Source organism: Pelophylax lessonae (genome assembly GCF_965119305.1).
Source record: "Pelophylax lessonae genome assembly, chromosome: 4".
Lineage (NCBI taxonomy): Eukaryota > Metazoa > Chordata > Amphibia > Anura > Ranidae > Pelophylax > Pelophylax lessonae.
This window is the reverse complement of record NC_138771.1, coordinates 239,510,031-239,531,744: the sequence shown is the minus strand read 5'-3', so window position 1 is coordinate 239,531,744 and position 21,714 is coordinate 239,510,031. Positions and strand designations below refer to the sequence as shown.

General features: G+C 39.5%; 1 protein-coding gene across 17 annotated transcripts in view; it reads right to left on the bottom strand.

Annotated features, from left to right (window-relative positions):
• NRCAM (neuronal cell adhesion molecule) overlaps positions 1 to 21,714 on the bottom strand; it is a 352,914-nt gene that overhangs the window by 18,973 nt on the left and 312,227 nt on the right. For 11 of the 17 annotated variants that reach the window (XM_082254972.1, XM_082254962.1, XM_082254974.1 and 8 more), the window contains 2 exons: positions 8,507 to 8,563; positions 3,160 to 3,267 (listed from right to left, as the gene is read on the bottom strand). The exons of the other annotated variants lie outside the window; for them this stretch is intronic. In XM_082254972.1, the coding sequence (XP_082111098.1) occupies positions 3,160 to 3,267; positions 8,507 to 8,563 (165 nt within the window). The remainder of the gene's footprint in view (positions 1 to 3,159; positions 3,268 to 8,506; positions 8,564 to 21,714) is intronic. 17 annotated transcript variants of the gene reach the window in all.

Below are 21,714 nucleotides of genomic sequence, written 5' to 3'. Positions count from 1 at the left end.
GGAGTGGGTTCACTCACAATTCTGCTTAAGAACACAGCCATGAATAAGGAATGGTATAAAAAAATCCTGAGAAAAACTTCTGCCAACCATCCAAGAGCCATTGGCCGAGGAGGGGGCGGGAGGACTCGAGGAGACGTGGGGAACTGAGGAGAAGCGGCCGCTGCAGGTAAGTCTCTCTGCATTGAATGGGGCACGCTGGTCTTTCTGCATTGAAAGGGGGCACGCTGGTCTCTCTGCATTGAAAGGGGGCACGCTGGTCTCTCTGCATTTAAAGGGGGCACGATGATCTCTCTGCATTGAAAGGGGGCACGATTATCTCTCTGCATTGAAATGGGGCATGCTGGTCATTCTGCATTGAAAGGGGGCACGCTGGTCTCTCTGCATTGAATGGGAGCATGTTGGTCTCTCTGCATTGAAAGGGGGCACAGTGGTCATTCTGCATTGAAAGGGGGCACGGTGGTCATTCTGCATTGAAAGGGGGCACAGTGGTCATTCTGCATTGAAAGGGGGCACGGTGGTCATTCTGCATAGAAAGGGGGCACGCTGGTCACTCTGCATTGAAAGGGGGCACGCTGGTCTCTCTGCATTGAAAGGGGGCACGCTGGTCTCTATGCATTGAAAGGGGGCACGCTGGTCTCTATGCATTGAAAGGGGGCATGCTGGTTTCTCTGCATTGAAAGGGGGCACGCTGGTTTCTCTGCATTGAAAGGGGGCATGCTAGTCATTCTGCATTGAAAGGGGGCACGCTGGTCACTCTGCATTGAAAGGGGACAGCTGGTCATTCTGCATTGAGAGGGGGCATGCTGGTCATTCTGCATTGAGAGGGGGCACGCTGGTCATTCAAACTTGTATTTAGATGCATTTTGCTTTAATTACATCAGTATTTTCCTAACAAACAATACATGTGCTTAGGGGGTAAGGATTTCTTTAACTACTCAGGTGGAAGAGACTCGAGTGCTAAAATTCCGCGGGTTAGGGGGCGCAAATTACTTGCCTTGCCCCGGGTGCTGACAACCCACGCTACGCCACTGGGGGGGGGATCATTAATGAAGAGCATTGATCTGTATATGTAGGTGACTGAGAATGCCTACTTTGTTATTTGTAAAAACTTTGAGGATCTTTTCTTGAAGGAGAATATCAGCAGTGTCCCACATATTGTAAGTGATAGGCATAATATATCCCAGTGGCCCTAACAATATACTAAAGACCTCACTGTGAAGTTTGATTAAATTGTACAGCCATGGCCAAAAAGATTTGGGAATGACAAAAATTTTAATTTTCACAAAGTCTGCTGCATCAATTTTTATGATGGCAATTTGAATATACTCCAGAATGTTAAGAAGATTGTTCACATGAACTGCAATGAATTGCCACGAAAAAAAACATTTCCACTGCATTTGAGAAGAAGGCTTCAGGTTACCCAAGAAAGTCCAGCAAGCACCAGGACCGTCTCCTACAGTTGATTCAGCTGTGGGATTGAGGCAAGTGCAGAGCTTGCTCAGGAATGGTAGCAGGCAGGCAACGTCGTTTGGAGGATGGCCTGGTCTCAAAAAAGGCAGCAAAAAAGCCACTTCTCTCCAGGAAAAAAGATCAGGGACAGACTGATATTCTGCAAAAGGTACAGGGATTGGACTGCTGGACTGGAGTAAAGTCATTTTTTATGATGAATCCCCTTCTGATTGTTTGGGGCATTGGAAAAAAACCTTGTCTGGAGAAGAAAAGGTGAGCGCTACCATCAGTCTTGTGTCATGCCAGCAGTAAAGCATCCTGCGATTATTCATGTGTGGGGTTACTTCTCAGCCAAGGGAGTGGGTTCACTCACAATTCTGCTTAAGAACACAGCCATGAATAAGGAATGGTATAAAAAAATCCTGAGAAAAACTTCTGCCAACCATCCAAGAGCAGTTTGGTAATAAACAATGCTTTTTCCAGCATGATGGAGCACCTTGCCATAAGGCAAAACTGATAACTAAGTGGCTTACTTATTGGCCAGGAAACTCCCCAGACTTTAATCCCATTAGGGACTTGTGGTCAATGCTCAAGAGGCAGATGATCAAAAAAAAAAAAACCCACAAATTCTGACAAACTTCAAGCATTGATTATGCAAGAATGGGCTGCTATCTGTCAGGATGTGGCCCAGAAGTTGACTGACAGCATGCCAGGGCGAATTGCAGAGGTCTAGAAAAAGAAGGGTCAACATTGCAAATATTGACTCTTTGCATAAACTTAATATAATTGTCAACAAAAACCTTTGACACTTATGAAATGCTTGTAATTATACCTAAGTATACCATAGTAACATCTGATAAAAAGATCTAAAAACACTAAAGCAGCAGACTCTGTGAAAATTAACATTTGTGTTATTCTCAAAACCTTTGGCCATAGCTGTATATTAAATCACAATTCTTTGGAACTTTTATGCTGTTCACAGTCATCGTCTTAAACTGCTCTAAATGTTGAATTTTGCCTCCTTATCATAGAGGTTACATTTACAGAGAGCTCTAGTCACTTTTTAGATTTGGGTAATTATTATTGCATGAGACCACACACAACATAATTTTCTATTATTTTTTGGTAAGGGTACCCAGTCATTAACGTAACCTCCACCTTGGTCTCCCCCTTGGTCTGTGTCTGTTAATCTCTGATTTAACAGTAAAAATATATATATACATATATATATATATGTGTGTATATATATATATATATATATATATATATATATATATATATATATATATATATATATAACTGGAGTTGTTTTTAAAAGGGTACACACATAATTATAATCATTAGCTTTATAGTGAATCTGTCAAATGTGAGGCAAGAATAGAGATAGTTCGTTTCTTTTTAAAATTCTGAGTAATACGTTGTGGCACATTTTATTTGAATCTCCTAGCAGATAACAACGTCTCAACCTGATAGAAAATGCATGGAGTGGATCTCTCAGCTGCTCTGTGCCTGGATGATGAAGAGAATTATTCAACACAGCAACATCCAGTGTGAATTTATCTCACTGTTACATTAATCCAATAGGGTCATCAAAAATAGGTTTCCGTTATAGATGACAGATTCTCTTTAAAGCCCATCCCATTACTGATGTAAACCTAAAAACATGCAATTTTATTATTATTTATTTTTTTAAAGAAAACTGGACCTTACTCTGTTCTACATATTTAACAAAGAGCTTCACTTCTGTATCCTCAACATTCCACAAAATAGTAGCAGATGTTTCCGCAGTAGTGATATTCTTGATCCTGACTGGTTGGGCTGAGCATCAAGTGAGAGAAAAAATTAAAATGTATACTAACTTCTACACTGGACGCATGCACAGCTACTCAGTGCTCTATTTTTGGAGATAAGCCACAATGAGATGGATTAAAACCAGCTGCTTCTACGAATTTATGTTGAGATTTCATGTTAAGAATTGTAAAGGTTCACTATTTATTTGTCAAACAATGTAACTGAATGTACAGTAGCTTGTTTAATGAGTTGATGTGACCAGAGATTTATTTACAAATGTCTCAAATTTAGCAGAGTGTTTGCTATTATCTCCAAAAAATAAGCTATGTATTTAGGACTACATGCAAATGTCATGCAAGATCTAAGTGTTGCTGTCATGGAAGCTGAACTGGAATATAGCCATTGAACCTTTTTTTTTTCCATTGGAGAAACACCTAGGAAAATTGTGCTCTTCAGAAAAGAGCTGAAGAGTGTGTAATCAGTTGAGACAACTGTGAGATCAGGTCAATGCTTCAGAGAATTCCACCATTCTGCTATCAGAACTAGAAATGCTCTAGATCAAAATTAGTTCCTGAGTAGATTTAAAATGTATTAATTTCTAAAATAAAAAGATGCATCAAAAATCAATAGAGAACTTTTAGGAAGCTTTGGTAGGAAAAATGTAGGGACAGAACAAAAAGTTTGGAATTGATCGGCCAGTGGAGCCCAGAGACATTAGCAACCGGGCACTAGAAGCAGGCAATAACGAGGAGTACACCCTACTAACCAATGACTTTGTATATCCCGAGCTGCTTTTTTCTAAACCAGCAGTTCCTAATGATTCTACTTTCGCAGTGCTTTTTTTTTTTTTTTTTTAGTCAGCTGGCCCAAAGCTTTTTATGGATGCAGTTTTACTTTACTCCATGCTGTCTTTGTAAATTTTAATTTGTTTGTAATTTAAATTTAAAGACTTAAAAATGTCAACACTTAAACAATAATAGCCTATAAATCCTTATGTTTATAATCTACCATGTTTAAATTTTATGGTAGGAAATACTGTATACCTAGTCATTTAGTCACTAATCAAAGGTTCTAAATTTTACTTTTCCTGTCCTTGTATGGGAAAGTATACCCTATATGGTGCAAACTGTGTAAAAGAAGACCTTACAGAATGGTCAAACAAAAACACAATAAACAATATTCCATTTCAGCTTAATATCATTTCATGCCACCGTTGCTAGCATTGCTATCTGATCAAGATATTTCCAGTACTTGTGTAGTAGTGCATTCTTCAACTACAACCTCAATTGCAAAAAAAGTTGGGATTCTTTGTAAAATCCACATAATAACAGAATGCAATGAATTGCAAATATCATAACCCTATATTTTATTCACATATCAAATGTACCATTTAAAATTGATGTCAGCAACACATCTTATAATAGTTGGGACAGGGCTAAGTTTTCCATGGTGTAGCATCCCCTTAATTTTTAACAACACTCCTAAACGTCTGGGAACTGAGGAGACCAGTTGTTGGGAGTATTGGGGAGAAATGTTTCCCCATTTGTGCATGATATAAAAATCTAACTGCTCAACAGTGCTGGGTCTTCTTTGACATTTTCTTGTTTCAAGATGCAGCAAATATTTTCATGTGTTCCTAAGCCCATGCTGTGATCTCCATCACAGAATCATGACTGTATTTATTGCAGTGCCATCTGAGGGCCTGAAGATCACGGCATCTAATATTGCATTACTGAATCTTTTGATATTAAGTATTGTAGATGACGATACATTAATGTCTTTGTAATTTTATGTTGAGGAACATCATTTTGAAATTGTTCAATAATTATTAGACATGTGCAGAACAAAAAAAAAATGTTTAGTTTAGTTTTGATTTGTTATTTGCATAAATTTGTTTAGTTAAATCTGTTTAATCCATTTGATTCATTCTCGAAATTAGTTTTGTTTGTTCGTATTCAAATCAGATTTTCCAAATTAGAATTCGAATAGTTTTTGAATTCGAAAAGTTTTTGAATTAAAAGAGTTTTCGATTTGTTTTACAGTTTTCAAAGACAAAATAGAAAAGAAGATAAAGGAGCAGAGTGGAAAAAATATAATAGAACAGGAAAGAATATAACAGAAAATAAAAGAGTAGAATATAATAGAGTGAAACAGAACAAAAAAGAATAGAAAATAAAAGAACAGAACAGAATATAATATAATAGAAAAAGAATATAACAAAATAGAAAGAATATAACCATCTTCTGAAATTTGAATAGAAAAGAATATAATTAAAAAAAAAAACAACAGAATAGAATATAACCATTTACCAAAATTTAAATAGATTAAATTTGAAAAGAATATAACCATCTTTATATTTGAATCTATTCTTTTCTATTCAAATTAATTCTAATTGAATTTTGGGAAATGGTTATATTCATTCTATTCTATTGTTTTTTTAATTCTATTCTTTTCTATTCTATTCTATTATAGTCTATTCTATTCTGTTCTATTATTTTATTATGTATTTGAATTTATTCTATTTGAAATTCGAAATTTCAGAAGATGGTTATATTCTATTTTATTTTTATTTTTTTTATTCTATTCTATTTTTTTTTTTCAAAACCGGAAGTTTTTCGAATTTGAAAACATTTTGAATTCAAAAGCTTTTCAAATTCCAATTTAAAAACTATTGGAATTCTAAAACTATTTAAAATTAATTAAAAAAACTATTCAAAACAATTCAAATTTCATCCAATTCCATTATTGTTTGGATTTGTTTATATTCAGTATTATAGTAATTAGAAAATTCAGATACATCCGAAATGTGACTTAATTTTCAGACGCAGCTTTTCACAGATCGGTGAACCTCTGCCCATTATTTGACCGCTCCCCGTAGACGTCCTATGACGAAACGTACGTCGGGCGGAAACCCACGTCACTTCCGGTCCGCAGCTCGCCGATGCTTGGAACGCTGTAGTTTTTCCCCGGCGCAGACTGCCAGTATCTGAGAAGATCTGCTGCATCAATTTCAAGCGTGAGTCGATACTATTGCCTTGTATACTTGCTCTCTACTTGTCACACTAAGGATCTTTTATTTTTCCCTTTACACCCAGATGGGATCTTTCTGGTCCTGTGGGACCACCAACAGGCAGGTTTGAGAGTTACTTAGTTCCTGTTATCTGGCTTATACACTTCTGTGTGTCCCAGGGTAAGTGTGACCCCCAGTGTCCAGACCGACACATTACATGAGCATTTAACAAAAGGATATACAAATGGCATTTTATAGTATTTATGACTAATTCACAACTACCTCATTTAGCATTTTATAGTGGCAATTGTAACCACTAACTTTGTATACATACCCAGTTTTTTATTTCACTTCAAACACCATATATTTAATAACTATTTTCTATTTTTTATTTATTTATTTATTGGATTTATTATCTACTCATTTACAAGATTAATTATAATTGTCACATTTTGCACTAATTTGTATGCACTAAGCACTTTTTCCTCTTTTACTCACATCGTTGCACATGTGGTAGGTAGCGCCGATTTCCAACCCTTCACCCCCACATTACATTCCTGCCCCTAAGCTTCTTAGAGGTCGGTTGGTGGCTGCAACCTTTTATATTTTCACTGCCTGGCTGTTCTTATTCATAGCGCTGGTTCTACACCCCCCATTTACACTCTGCCCATTATTATTTCTGAGACACTTGGACTCTCGAAGATGCCCTTTTCATACCTAATCATGTTACTGACCAGTTGCCAATTAACCTAATTAGTTTCAAAATGTTATTCCAAACCTTCCTTTTTAATATTCCTTACTTTGCCAGCTTCCTGTTGCCCTGTCATAACTTTTATTGAGGTTTGTTGCTGCCATAAATTTCAAAATAACCTTTTTTCCCCTTAAAATTGTACATTTTATCAATTTAAACATTTGATATGTTATTTATTTTTAATTGTGAATACAATATGGGTTTATGAGACTTCCAAATCATTCTATTCTGTTTTATGTAGATTTTACACAACATCCCAATTTATTTTGGGATTGGGGTTGTACTTCAACAACTTTTAGATGCGTTTTCATATAAATGCCCTTTAAATTCAGATACCAGTGTATCTTGTGTTTATTGCACACACTTAATCAGGTTGAGGAAAAAAAATCAAATCTACCCTTAACCAGAGCTAGAAGAAGAAATGAATGTGCTCATGCATGCTCAATGCATTACGAGAGAAGTAAAGGCTAATTTTAGGGGCTAACACTAACTTTTATCCAACTTGCTCTGATGTGTTTTGACTAGGATAGAACTGTTCAAGAATTGTATAAATTCTTGAACTGTCATTTTTTTGCCTCCTACCTAGGCCATATAAATCTGGCAAAACAGGCTATTTCAAATTTGACATAAATATTTGAGAGCAGTTGAATGTGTGGGCACTATTTGTTTATTTTTTTAACCGAAAGAGGGAGAAATATGCACTCTTCCACTGCTTGAGCTTGCGGTTTAGGCCAGCAGATGAAGGAGGAGGGATCACTTTCCTTTATAATATATCAGCCAGTGGTGATTGGTGCAGTCTGTAGGTATCCACAAATGTGAAAATAAATGCCCAAATCAGTTGAATTAGGAGGCAAGCATATTGATCTATAGGTACCTTTACAGGTTATAAATATTCTATTTTATGTCATAGTGATAAATGGCAATATACATATATAGGTGCTGTCATAAGCTTTCCGACTCTTCTTATATAAGCGTCTAACAGCTCTTTGGGATTTTAGGGACAATATAAACTTTACTGGCATTTTACCCCCAATCATCCTTTTTTATATATATCATATACAGAGTGGGGGGATGAGTTCATATGTCAGAACGTAGGGTTCACTTAGAAGAGTTTTTTTTTTGGGGGGGGGGGTGAAAACTGTTTTCTGGGAAAAAAACAGAAAACTTGTAGAATCTTTGTTAGAAGCACAGCACAATGATGGCCACAGTTTTTTAGGAAAACATGAGGACAATCAGAATGCAACTAATACCCTCTTAGTTGTAGGGGAACATTGGCATTTAATATCTGAGAATTTTGTTTTTTAAATATTTTATAATGCAAATTACATTTTGCATGTTACAAGTGTGTGAAGAATACTCCAGGAGCTCACATTGATTCTTTATACATAATCCCCCTAACCTATAATTCTAAATTTGTACATACTGCATGCAACAGCAGGAAATCTACTGGGAATTAACACACAGCTTGAGCCTCTAATAAATAGCAATAATAATAAAGACAATACCCATGTAATATGTTGGATGCACAGTGTGAATGACAGCAGAAGTGGCAAAGATGTGCTCTGCCATTTTCCAAGAACATGATAGAAAGTGAGAAAAAGACAGGGAAAGAGAGACATTTTTTATAACCACCTGTTATTAAGGCATGCATACATGTTTACCTGTTATGAATAAATGCATGCAATTTTTGCACATTACATTTATTAAATTAGTACAATTAGCGTTTGAAAACTTTGATTAGTAATGCGGCATTTACAATTTAGGAATACATTCATTCATGCATCCAAAAAGGTGCAATCTGTAAGGAATACTAGCAGGGCAAACACACACTTACTAAAAAAAGAAAAAATGAAAGAGCTAAGGTTTCCTTATATTACATGTACATAGTAAATACTGCGAGGATACAATTTGATTGACCACACACAACCATATGCAAGCATACATGCATAAGCTTAGTAAATCAAGCCAACTATTCAAATACTTTCTATGTGGCATAAAACACTTTATTATTTTGAACTGCAAGTATATGACAAGTATCTTTTATGCATCCCATTAAAGTACAACGTGAAAACTAGTATAAAACACTATAAAACACTGGCTCTGCTAGCATATTATCACACTAGCAACAAGCTATCACTCTGGTAAAGTCTGCACATGACATTTACAAGGCTAGCCCTTTCTGTAATAATATAGGACACATGTTCAAATGTGCTTTCCATATATATCTCATGTTATTGTGAAAGTTAGACTATATTTGTCACAATGCTAGGAAAATTTAGATGGAGCCTATGATAAAAAGTTTCCATTAGTGAGTACTAACAATCATCAGTAGATCCAAAGATATAAGCAATGGCAAATATTGTATCTTGACTTTTCCTGTAAAAGTTTAGCTTGGACTACCCCAACCCCCAAGACTCTTGACTGTTCAGTAAATCCCTTTATTACATTAACAGAGAAGCTGGGGAGCTGGTCAGGCCACAATCGCCTTTTTTTTTTAGGTTAGGTGGATTCAGCTGCCTATGGATCAGCAAATAGGCTATTCATTTTGCAATAAAATTTTCTCTTAGCTTAATAAACGTGGTGAAGATCAATTTTGCAAAAAATACATAATCATGGAAAAAAAAAAATTAGTATTGGATGATGGAAGTCCGCAAAGTGTCACCTCATATAGTAAGCTAAACATTGTTTTGCAAAGTGAAAATTTGCATGTAAAGCAGAGAGCCTATTTGCCTTCAGTAAATCAACCTCTATGTCTCTAGATCCAATGATTGTTTTGATGTGGAACTAGCCCCTGCTATTTTGTTTTTCATCATATTCTACATTTGAAGGGCCCGGCTTTGTGACAGGTTTACTTTAAGGGCTCTACTGTATCAGGAACACCATATCAATATGGCATACGCCCAGAAACGCTATGACATTCACTGCTTGCCGTGACATTTTCAGAATGTTCTGTCTTCAACAGGGAACTCAGCAGATTTATTTTTTAATAAATGGAAGAATAACACCATGGAGTATTTACAGAGAAAAAAAACACTGGACAGTTGTTTTGGCTCTTTATTTTCAATATACATTGAATAAATCTAAAATAACTAAGTCTTGATTTCTTTATTTTTAAAAGAAACAACATTTTGTTCTAATTAAAAATAAAGAATTCTTCTGTTTTTAAAAATGAATGCCAATTCCTAAATTGCCAATTAAGTTTAATAATATTAATTAGATGTTTGGTTCTGATGTGTATGATGGTCAAGCTAGCATTGCTCAAAAGCTTTGGACATATTGCAGGACTCTGTCTTTTCATTAAAGTGGCTACTTTCTATTACATACTAGGCTGCTGATACCACTAACCCAAGAAAAACATGTATAGGGAAATGTAACATTTTATACCTCTAATGAGCATATTCTCTTACAGAACCAATGCAATAAACATTAACTATTTAATACTACTAGTTATTTCCCATGCAGTGCTTCATTAATGCAGCCCTCCTACATCCCACTATACACTCTATGTCTAATTAACCACAGATGATTTGCCACCCATGCTACACAGTACTCTGCATCTAACATATATTTGTTCCTACATATCTTTTAGGATTTTAATGAGAAAAATATAGCTCATTTTTAAATGTTTAAAAAAAGAAAAGACAACCAAATTAGGATTGAATCGCCGATGCCATCTAGTGGAAGACGTTAAACTAGTAGGACTGTAGACATTTTTTTTAGGCATTTCACAGATTATTTAGATGAAGACGTCTATTTTCCAAAAGGCCAATAAACACTGCAATTTGCACATTGCAGTTGACAATGTTTCTGTGCTGGGATGTTATGCAAGATGCTGTGCAGTTATAGGAATAACTCATGGCACTGTCCGTGGTCCTTAAAGGTTTAGAACTGCAACTCCTGCTACATCGATACTAAGCTGTATTTCCATCATTCCCTCCATTGTTGGCTAGTTGGCTACCCCATGCTTATTTATTTACCAGAAACACCTTATTTTGGCAGCACTACATAATACAATAAAACCAGACTAGCTTCAGTGCTAATTTTTGACATGGAGAGGATAATGAGACATGACTGGTTTTAAGGAATTATGCCCCCTGAATTTCAAAATATATATAAACTTTTTAAATCATTAATACATAAAGATTGCTTCACATTTTATCATTACTACATGGCATCAAACTGTATTCTTATGTACCAAAAGTCATGCGTGATGAAGTGAACACCATAAGTGAAAAAAGACTAATATGTGTTGTATAGTCACACAACCACTGTAGTGCAGAACAAAATAAAGTTTAGAATGAAAAGATGAAGATGTCTTGCCAGAATATTACGGTCTATTTCTGTAGAGCAATGTGTTTGTGCCAAAAATGGAATGAAGGAGGGACTACAGTGATTCAAAATGATGTCTGAAAGGCCTAAACTGATAACAAAAATATGATTTTGTTATAAAAACGTACTATACATTATTCCTACAAAAAAAGTAGATAATTATTGTTATAATTATTAGAAACAGAAATCCAACTCTAAAAAGTAACTCACACCAAAAAGCATATGCTTCCTGAATCTAAAAAAATCTTATATGACACTATAGAACATTCTACTCCACAGAAAATGCTTAATTAATTATTGGGAAATATTAACAAATAGCAAAGAAGAAAAATTATAAAGGGAAGCAAACATAAAAAGTGGCTTAATCTGTATAACTGAGTCCTTGCATTGCTAGAAATCTGTGTCCAATGAACACCAAGCCTGCCATCTCTATGATAACTCTACTGTGTCCTCTTGCTGAGACATTCTATGGGTATTCAGGTCTCCTCCCATAATTCAAAGACAAAGTGGTAGGTTAACAATAAATCAACTGAAGTATACGTGTATATACACTACTGTGCAAAAGTTTTACGCAGGTGTGAAAAAATGCTGTCAATTAAGAACGCTTTCAGAAATAGAAGCATTCAGATTTTATTTTTATCAATTACCAAAATTTGAAAGTAAATGAACAGAAGAGAAATCCATATCAAATCAATATGTGGTATGACCACTCTTTGCCTTCAAAACAGCATCAATTCTAGGTACAATTGCACACAGTTTTTTAATGAACTCAGCAGGCAGGTTGTCCCAAACATTTTGGAGAACTAACCCAAGTTGAATAGCTTAGCCTTGCCAGATCACTTCTGGCCATACATATCCGAACAGTGGATGGGTGTTCCTGGGTCCTACCAGTTTCCACCAGTTTTGTGCTGATGGCACTGCTGGACATCTTCTGATGTTGAAGGGAAGTAAGCATGATGTGTTTTTCATCTGCTACATTACGTTTTATTAGGCGGCCACTACGTCTACGATCCTCAATGTTGCCCCTTTCTTTGTGCTACTTCAAAAGAGCTTGAACAGCACATCTTGAAACCCCAGTCTGCTTTGAAATAGTTGCCTGGGGGAGACCTTGCTGATGCAGAATAACTATCCTGGGGTCATGATCCTGTGCACAGTCTTGCCATGGTGAATGACCTGTGACATGAAGCTGTCTCCACAAACTCACCTTAGTAGCAGAGTTTGGTTGTTCCTCACCCAGTTTATGCCTGCTACACAGCTGTTTCTGTTTCAGTTAATGACTGTGTTTCAACCTACATATGAAATCAATGATCAATAGCACCTGCTTGGTATATTTGATTAATCGTATGCTTGATCCTCCAAAATCCATGACTTTGTGCAAGTGTAAGAATTGATGCTGGTTTGAAGCCAAAGGGTATTCACACAAAATGTTGATTTGAATTCAATTTTTTTTTATATTCGCTGACTTTCCATATTGGAAATTGATAAAAATAAACAATTAAAATATATATTTTTGAAAGCATTCTTACTTTAAAGCATTTCTTCACACCGGCCTAAAGCTTTTGCACAATACTGTATGCATTACACGATGTTAGTAAAAACGGTAGTTGAAGTACCATCGGAACAGAAAAATATGTAAATAGTTTAATCTCCTGTGAAAAGCACTTCATACCACTATAAAAATTAGTAGAAAAATAAAAAAATATAGTGTGTAATGATTGTGCTGGCAAATCACTACTTTTTAAGACAGGTGAAACAGATATTAGCTTGGATACATAGTTATCCTGTTTTTTTCTACTTTATATTCAGATCAGTTTTGTCAGTTATAAATCACATTTCGGAATGATAGAAGTCTGCTTGCCATGTTTATCCTCTGTTTTTAGAACTATCTGATTTATCAGCCCAGAAAAATTATGCAAAACAACAGAGGTCCTGATGGCATGCTTTTTTCTTGGCCAGTAATTTATAATGTATTGAAACTAGAAGGTCATTGTGTACCATTAAAAAGACAGTCTACATATGATGAGGTTTCCTGCAAAGGTGGCCTTGTGCAATAACTGATAGCCTTATGATACAAATGTTGATGTTAGCTATTGACAACTAGGCCATGTTCAATATATGTTTTCACGTCAGGGACAATATTAGGTAGGAGTCAGTTACAAGAGAGTTGTCTAGCTGCAAAAAAGTTGTCTTCTTTTATGTTCATCTTCGCTGATAAAGCACAGACAAATATACAGGACCTGGGAATTCCACTGCCAAAATGGCTTGTTAGATGAAAGAAGCATTCCTCAGCAGGAAATAAATTAAATTGCTGTCAAGATACTGAGACTGAGTTGCGCTCTACATTTGATTACCACTAATGAATAAGCAACCTGTAGCACTTTGAAATATATTCATTTTTTTGCAAACCTGTAACAGCCTTGCCTTTTTCATATGCCAAAATTATATATATATATATATATATATATATATATATATATATATATATATATATATATATATATATATATATATATATCTCCAAAAGTATTGGGACACCTGCCTTTACATGCACATGAACTTTAAGGGCATCCCAGTCTTAGTCCATAGCGTTCAATATTAGATTGGCCCACTCTTTGCAGCTAGAACAGCTTCAACTCTTCTAGGAAAGCTGTCCACAAGGTTGACTGGATTTTTGTAAGAACTTACCGTAAAATACTTTTCTCTGAAGTTCATAGACAGATGCAGCTCCATCTAGTCAGAAACTATAGGTTACGCTCCTCCTATCAGGAATAGGCACTAGGCAGGAAAAAAGCTTAACCACACCTATAGGGCTGTCCCTGCAGGCATAACCCCACACACCCTGCTATCATCAAACAGTTTAGTTGCAAGCAGTGTTTAGAATAGAAAAAGCCCTATTCACTCAGAAGTAGAGGGGCAGCTGCTGCGTCTGTCGATGAACTTCCGAGAAAGAGATTTTAGGGTACGTTCTTACAAAAATCCTAATTTCTCTATCGTTCATCGACAGACGCAGCTCCATCTAGTCAGAGACTATAGGGATGTACCAAAGCAGTATATTCATGAGGGGTGGGAAGACAACGCAAATGGAAATGTAACTCCCCAAAGGCTAAATGTAGCAAACCAGGTAACATGGCGCTCAACCAGGAACAACTGGAGCTCACCCTGAAAGCACAATACACCCTCAAAGAGTAACAAAAAAACAGTTCTCTTTAAACAGCAGCCTGCAAAACCTTGCGGTCATAGGAAGCATCCAAAGATGCCAACACGTCTACTTTATTGAATTTTGTAAACGTATGCACAGACGACCAAGTTGCCACCTTGCAGACTTGCAGCACCGACGCCTTCATCAGAAAAGGAGGAACCTGACTCTTCAGTGAATAAAAACACAATATTGCCGCGCTATAGGAAGTATATAAACAAGTGTGTGAACAGTTCGATTGATCACAGGTCACAAGGGTAAAGCAGCCACACAAAACCTGGAAAGTTGCAGATTTAAAACACATATAACACTAAATGTGGCGCTGAACCCAAAAATGATTCATAAATGGGGAAGCAGTCCATGCAGATGTATCTTCACTTTAAAAGAGGCAAATCCAGAGTAGAACCACCACCAGAAGAGCACTCAAAACACCACCACTCCTTACCAGATGTCGTTGATCCCCACAACAGAGATCAATTGCACGTGTATACAGGATCAGAGATTTCCAGAAGTTTTCCTCGCTTTCATAACAAGAGTCTCCCCGCTGGTTCTTAGGCATTCCTGTTGTCAAGCACTCGGTCTATGGCCACTCTGTCTCCTCCTAGCTGCGGCACGCGTCACCTAGCATGCCACCCAGCTGGGAGTGGCCATAGACCGAGTGCTTGACAACAGGAATTTCTAAGAACCAGCGGGGAGACTCTTGTTATGAAAGCGAGGAAAACTTCTGGACTCTGTAAGTGGCCTATTTTAGTGGGAATAAACTTTTTGGAAGCAGTCTGCGCTATGTGATGTTCTTTCTTTTTTTCTATCAACACACACTATCTCTGAGCCTGTGAACTGGATACTTGAGTGGGAAATCTCTGATCCTGTATACACGTGCAATTGATCTCTGTTGTGGGGATCAACGACATCTGGTAAGGAGTGGTGGTGTTTTTAGAGCTCTTCTGGTGGTGGTTCTACTCTGGATTTGCCTCTTTTAAAGTGAAGATACATCTGCATGGACTGCTTCCCCATTTATGAATCATTTTTGGGTTCACCTTCAGTGAATAAGCCTGAACTACTGTCTGCCTGATCCATCTAGATATGATCGCTGCAGATGTAGCCAATCCCTTACGAAATCCTTCGGTAAGGATAAAAAGAGCATCTGATTTTCTAAAAGACTTAGTGGTCTCCAGACCCCGATCGCCCGAACCACATCCAAAGAGTGCAACGCAAATTCCTTAGAATGTTTGGGCTTAGGGCAGAGTGAAGGCAACACAATGTCTTCATTCAGATGAAACAACCTTAGGAAGAAATGACTGATTAGGTTGAAGTAACACTTTATCCCTGTGTATCACCAGACAAGGTGAGCGTCAGGACAACGCAGCAAGTTCAGATACTCTGCGAGCGGAAGTGATAGCCACCGAGAAGGACACCTTCTGGGACAACGAAAGCAGAGAAATCTCCCAAATGTTCTCAAAAGGAGGCTTTTGAAGAACAGATAATACCAGATTGAGGTCCCACGGCTTGAGGTCCTCCTTCTACTACTACTACTACTGTATAAATGTACGAATCAAAGCATGCGTAGCTAACGGGCGTTGGAAATATATAGCCAAAGCCGACATTTGGCCTTTGATAGTGCCCAAAGCCATCTGCTGTTCAACTCCTTTCTGCAGAAAGGCCAAGACCCTAGCTATCAAAAAACAAGCGAAGGTGCACCTTCAGTAATTCACACCATGAAACATATGATTTCCACGTATGATGATATATCTACCTAGAAGTCAACTTCCTAGCCTTCAACAGCATAGGAATCACAGAGTCAGAAAGACCTCTATGTCTCAACATCTGGCTTTCAACAGCCATGCCATTAAACCCAGTGACTGTAAAAGAGGATGGAAGATTGGACCTTGAGACAACAGATCTTCCCTGAGAGGAAGTCTCCAAGGAGCATCGGCGACCAACTTTACTAGGTCTGCATACCAAGACCAGCGAGGCCAGTCTGGAGCCACCAAAATGGCTAGAATCCCTCCAACCTCTATCCTGCGCAGAAGCCTCGGCAGGAGTTTCAAGGGAGGAAAGGCATAAATTAGCTGATACTGACCCCAAGGGGCCACCAAAGGGTTTGTGATGTCGGCCAGAGGATCTCGAAACCTGGCTACGAATCTCTGAATCTTCTTGTTGAGGTGAGAAGCAAACAGATCCACCTCGGGAGTCCCCCACTGAACACACAGGAGATGAAACACCTCAGAGTTCAGGGAACACTCCCCTTGATCCAACACCTGACAACTCAGGTAAATCATTTGCCAGTTCTCCACACCTAGAATGTGTACAGCAGAGAGGGCTGGAATACATTTTTCCACCCATGGCAGAATCTCGGCCACCTCTTTGGCTGCCAAGACACTCTTGGTGCCCCCTGGTGATTGATTCAAGCCCCAGCCATGAGGATGATTGATTGATTGAATCAGAATCGGACAATTTTGCAGACGAGTCGTCCAATGGCTCAGACAAAGCTTTATTGCTCTGCGCTCCAAAACATTTATTGGTGGTTTTGACTCTTCCATCATCCAGGTACCCTGGGCACAGAGCTTCCCCACCACCCCACCCCAGCCCGATAAGCTGGCGTCCGTTGTCACCACCATCCAAAACAACAGAAGGAAGGACTTGCCCTGGCATAGTGCTGGAGACTGGATCCACCACAACAGAGCAGACCTTGTGTTGTGGCTTAACCGAATCAAAGAGTCTTAGGACTTTGGATCCTTGTTCCATTTGACAAGAATCTCCCTTTGCAAAGGTCTGGTATGGAACTAAGCAAACAGAATCGCCTCGAAGGTTGATACCATCAGACCCAAGGCCCGCAAGCAAACTCGAAGAGAGGACAGATTGTTCACCAACAACAACCGAATCGCCTCCTGCAACTTTTGCTTCTTGTCCGGGGGAAGAAACACCTTGGCCAAGGCTGAATCCAGAGTCAAGCCCAAATAATCCAGTTTCATGACAGGTGTCAGCACGGATTTTGTGAAATTGCTGTTCCAACCGAAATCCTGCAGAGTTCTGACAGTGACTGACAGATCCCCCAACAAGACTGAAGGAGAGTCCGCTCTCAACAAGAGATCATCTAGGTACCTCAGTACCGCAGTCCCCCGCTGGTGCAGCAATGCCAATACCGGTGCTAAGACTTTGGTAAACACTCTGCGAGCTGAGGTGAGACCAAAGGGTAATGCCACAAATTGATAATGCTCCTCTGCGACCGCAAAGAGAAGAAACCGCTGGTGTCCAGCGTAAATAGGTATGTGAAGATATACATCATTGATATCAATGGAGGCTAAGAAGTCTCCCTGGTGCAGCGACGCCACCACCATGTGGATGGATTCTATCCAAAACTTCTGTACCTGCACAAAGCAGTTCAGGGCCTTGAGATCCAGGATAGGACGCACCTTGCCTTCCTTCCTGGGCACGGTGAAGAGGTTTGAATAAAACCCTTGAAAATGTTCCTGAAAAGGAACCAGTACAATTACTCCTTACGACAGCAAATCATGTACTGCCCCTCGCAAGTCCATTAACCGGACTGGGGATAGTCGAAGATTGGATAGGAAGAACCTGTCCAACGGGCGAGACTGGAATTTCGATCTTGTACCCATATCAGATCAGTTCGTGAACCCATTTGTCCTGAATCAAGGAGGTCCAGGGTTCCAGAAAGAAACAAAGATGCCCCCTATCCCAGAATCGGGTGAGGACGCCACTTCATGCAGACAAGGACTTGTCTGCAGGACCAGATTGGCCGATCTTTGCTTTTCCCTACCACGGCTTCTTGGAACCCCCAGAAGACCTGAATGATTTACCTTTTTCTTGCGACCTGGAGGCACGAAAAAGACGTTTATGAGCATTAAAGGAAGGCCCCTGCCTAGGGCGTGGCTAGGACGTCCACAATAGTATGAAACAATTCTGGGCAAGGGAACACCTTGCCTGATTTACGGGATCTGTGGGAGCCAACAGACACCTGCGTACCCAGCGCTGTGGATTCGTCAGCCAATTTTAAAATTTGCCACACTGAAACTATCAGAGCTTCCACCAAAGCGCATTGCCACACGGCGGCTGATGTTGACAGTTCCTCTGCACCGTCAGAATGTGACGACACTGATCTGCGTGGTCTGCGTCTGCGGCAGCCATGTCTATCTCAGAGTCTGAAGACCCTGCAGATGGAAGTGAGAGCAGAGGTCAGAGGGCGTTTGCGGCTGGCAGCACTGGCAATGACAAAATCTACCTTAGACTTCAAATTTTGAAAAAAAGCTGCAATCTCTGACTGAGACTGTGAACCAGAAGGTCCTGCAGTCGCTCCCAGGGGGTCTGCAGGTGAAATATTATCCTGGGACTCCATGTTACACTTTTCATAATAATTGGACAGTGTCTCTTTAAGATTGCCAAAAACGCAGTCCCACCGCTATAAGTGCGGGCTCATGATCCCTGGTTATTATAAGATAATAGCTGAGTGAATGAAGAAAAACCCACAGGGAACCCCAGAGGAGACTTCCAGCACGGTCTGTGCAAAAACAAAACTGACACTGACTATACAGGAAGAGGAAGAGAAAACTCTATATTTTAAACAGCCATGCCTGTCCAGCCTATGGACCTTAGGAAAATGGCTGCTCTTGCATTCTCAATGGGGAATTAAAGAAAATGACTGCCCATATAACTAATGGGAATATAAAAATCATGATCTACAGCAAAATGGCGGCCCCCACTGAGCGCCATGCAATTTCCAGGACCCCCAAAAGGGGGCCCAGAACAATAGGCATCGGAAGGTCCCGGCCCAGGGGCCCAAACAGGACAAGTAACCCCCTCAAATAATCGCCACAATGGCCGCATTATCACTGCCCTCCCCAGGTAAAAAACCGCTTGGGGTAGGGGAATGCCGAGGGGTACACAGGACTAGAGGTGTCAGGGGAACCGAGGGAGCCCCTTAGGTCCGACTATTCCAGGGAAGGGCCCACATCTGCCCCGAGACCGCCAGGGGTTTTTGGGGGGACAATTTACTCACCATACCATGGTACCAGGTGGGTGCCATTCCGAAACAGCTCACCTCCCACCCGGGATGGGGGTGCTGTCAGCCAAGGGGAAGCTGTGACTCAGGGCGTTCCAGGTCGTGTGATGGTCCACTCGCAGGCTCGTCCCCAACCGTCGGGGCACTGTCGTGGCGAGGCCTGGTTCTGGACTATAACCTGCTCCTAAGGATCTAGATTTTCCAGTGCGAAACCTCAGCCGACTGTTGCTTGTAGTTCCTCTGGATCTTGGTCCACAGGAACTAACTATTGAAAATAAAAAATCACAAACTAACAAACATTCCTATAACAGCTAAGACCGAAGTCCCAGCAGGAAGCTAGGTCCTTATTAAACTAGGCAAAAACAAACTGTTCGTAGATAGCAGGGTATGTGGGGTTATGCCTGCAGGGACAGCCCCATAGGTATAGTTAAGCTTTTTTTCTGCCTAGTGCCTATTACTGATAGGAGGAGCACAACCTATAGTCTCTGACTAGATGGAGCTGCGTCTGTCGATGAATGATAGAAAAATAATGGTGGCCACACAAAATATTGACACTTTGGGCCCAATTTGGACATTTTAACTTAGGGGTGTACTCACCTTTGTTGCCAGCGGTTTAGACATTAATGGCTGTATGTTGAGTTATTTTGAGAGGGCAGTAAATTTACACTGTTATACAAGCCGTACATTCACTACTTTACATTGTAGCAAAGTGTCATGTCTTCAGTGTTGTCACAAGAAGAGATATAATAAAATATTTACAAAAATTTGAGGGGTATACTTGCTTTTGTGAGATACTGTATATATATATATATATATATATATATATATATATATATATATATATTTATTTATTTATTTTTTTTCCTTTTTGTGTCTTCATTTTCTATATTTACGTCACTGAGCTATGAGCTTTCACCTCAGCCAAGAATAAACATAGCTGCACGGAGTGCTACTGTGTATGTACATCATCAATGAAATGGAGGGGAAAAAGCTTCTCCTCACCATTAGCTAGAGCAGCAATTTCTTCAAAGCTAATGGTAAGAAAATACTACAGTATGAAGAGTGTCCTTGGTGATACTTCCTGTGATTTACAGTATCAGATATAAAAGGACTGTGTTCCATATCAGATATCAGAATGTATTATTGTGGAGACTTTGTAACAGTAAAAATCTGTGTTAGGAGAGTCTCCAGAGTTTATTTTGAAGATAAAAAAGTGCCCTACTTTCAAATGGACATAGCTTTAATTGATGCTAATGTGTTACATCACATGGGTCAAACACAAGGCCCATAGGCGGAATCCAGCCTGCCAGGCCATTTCCTGTGACCTTTACACCTCTCCTGCAGCTGCAGCACCCTCCTTGCCTCTGCTTTCACCTTGTCCCAGCAGTCAGCAGCAGAGAGGAGAACAGAACTCCTCCAACAGATCCTGCCCCTCCTCTGTGAAGCCACAGCGCCCCCCATGTCTCTGCCTCCCCTGGTCTCAGCGCTCAGCAAACTCCGGCAGATGTCTCCAGCCCTACTTAAGACCCTGCACTTTCCGCTTTTCTGGTTACCAGCTCCTTCCCCAGCTTCTTTCCAGCAGCAGCACAAAGTAAGAGGCTGCACTGTGATGTAAGGGAGGGTGAGGAACTCTTGACTTCTGCTGGAGGGAGGGCTCTTGACATCTGATGTAAGGTGGGTGGGGGGCTCTGGTCATCTAGTCTTACAAATACAACTGACTCTTTAAGGGCAACCCTTATGCTGATGTGGCCCTTGAAAAGCTTGACACCCCTGTTTTACATAATTTAAGTCTGTCTACTTTTCCCATTTTCTGCCTGCAATTGCAGAAAACACACCTACCCTGTAGTAGAATGATATTTAAATTTACCTATTTTCAGGGAGCGCTGGTCCAGTCATGACGCCTCCCCAGCGGCTGGCTTCAGGGTAGAGGAGAAATCGCCGACAACTAATCCAATGCCTGAGTGGTGACACTGCCCATAGGCTTACTATGGAGCATCCGTTGTTGGCTGTCCCTGCTCTCCCCTGAGATTAGGTATGTATAGGCATCTTCCTTCTACAGGGTGATTAGAATAGGATTTAGAAGAGGATGGGAGCAGGTTTTATGCTTAATAATAGCCTGAACTCCCACTTTAATCATTTATTACAGTCTCTTCAGTAACTACAAGTATACT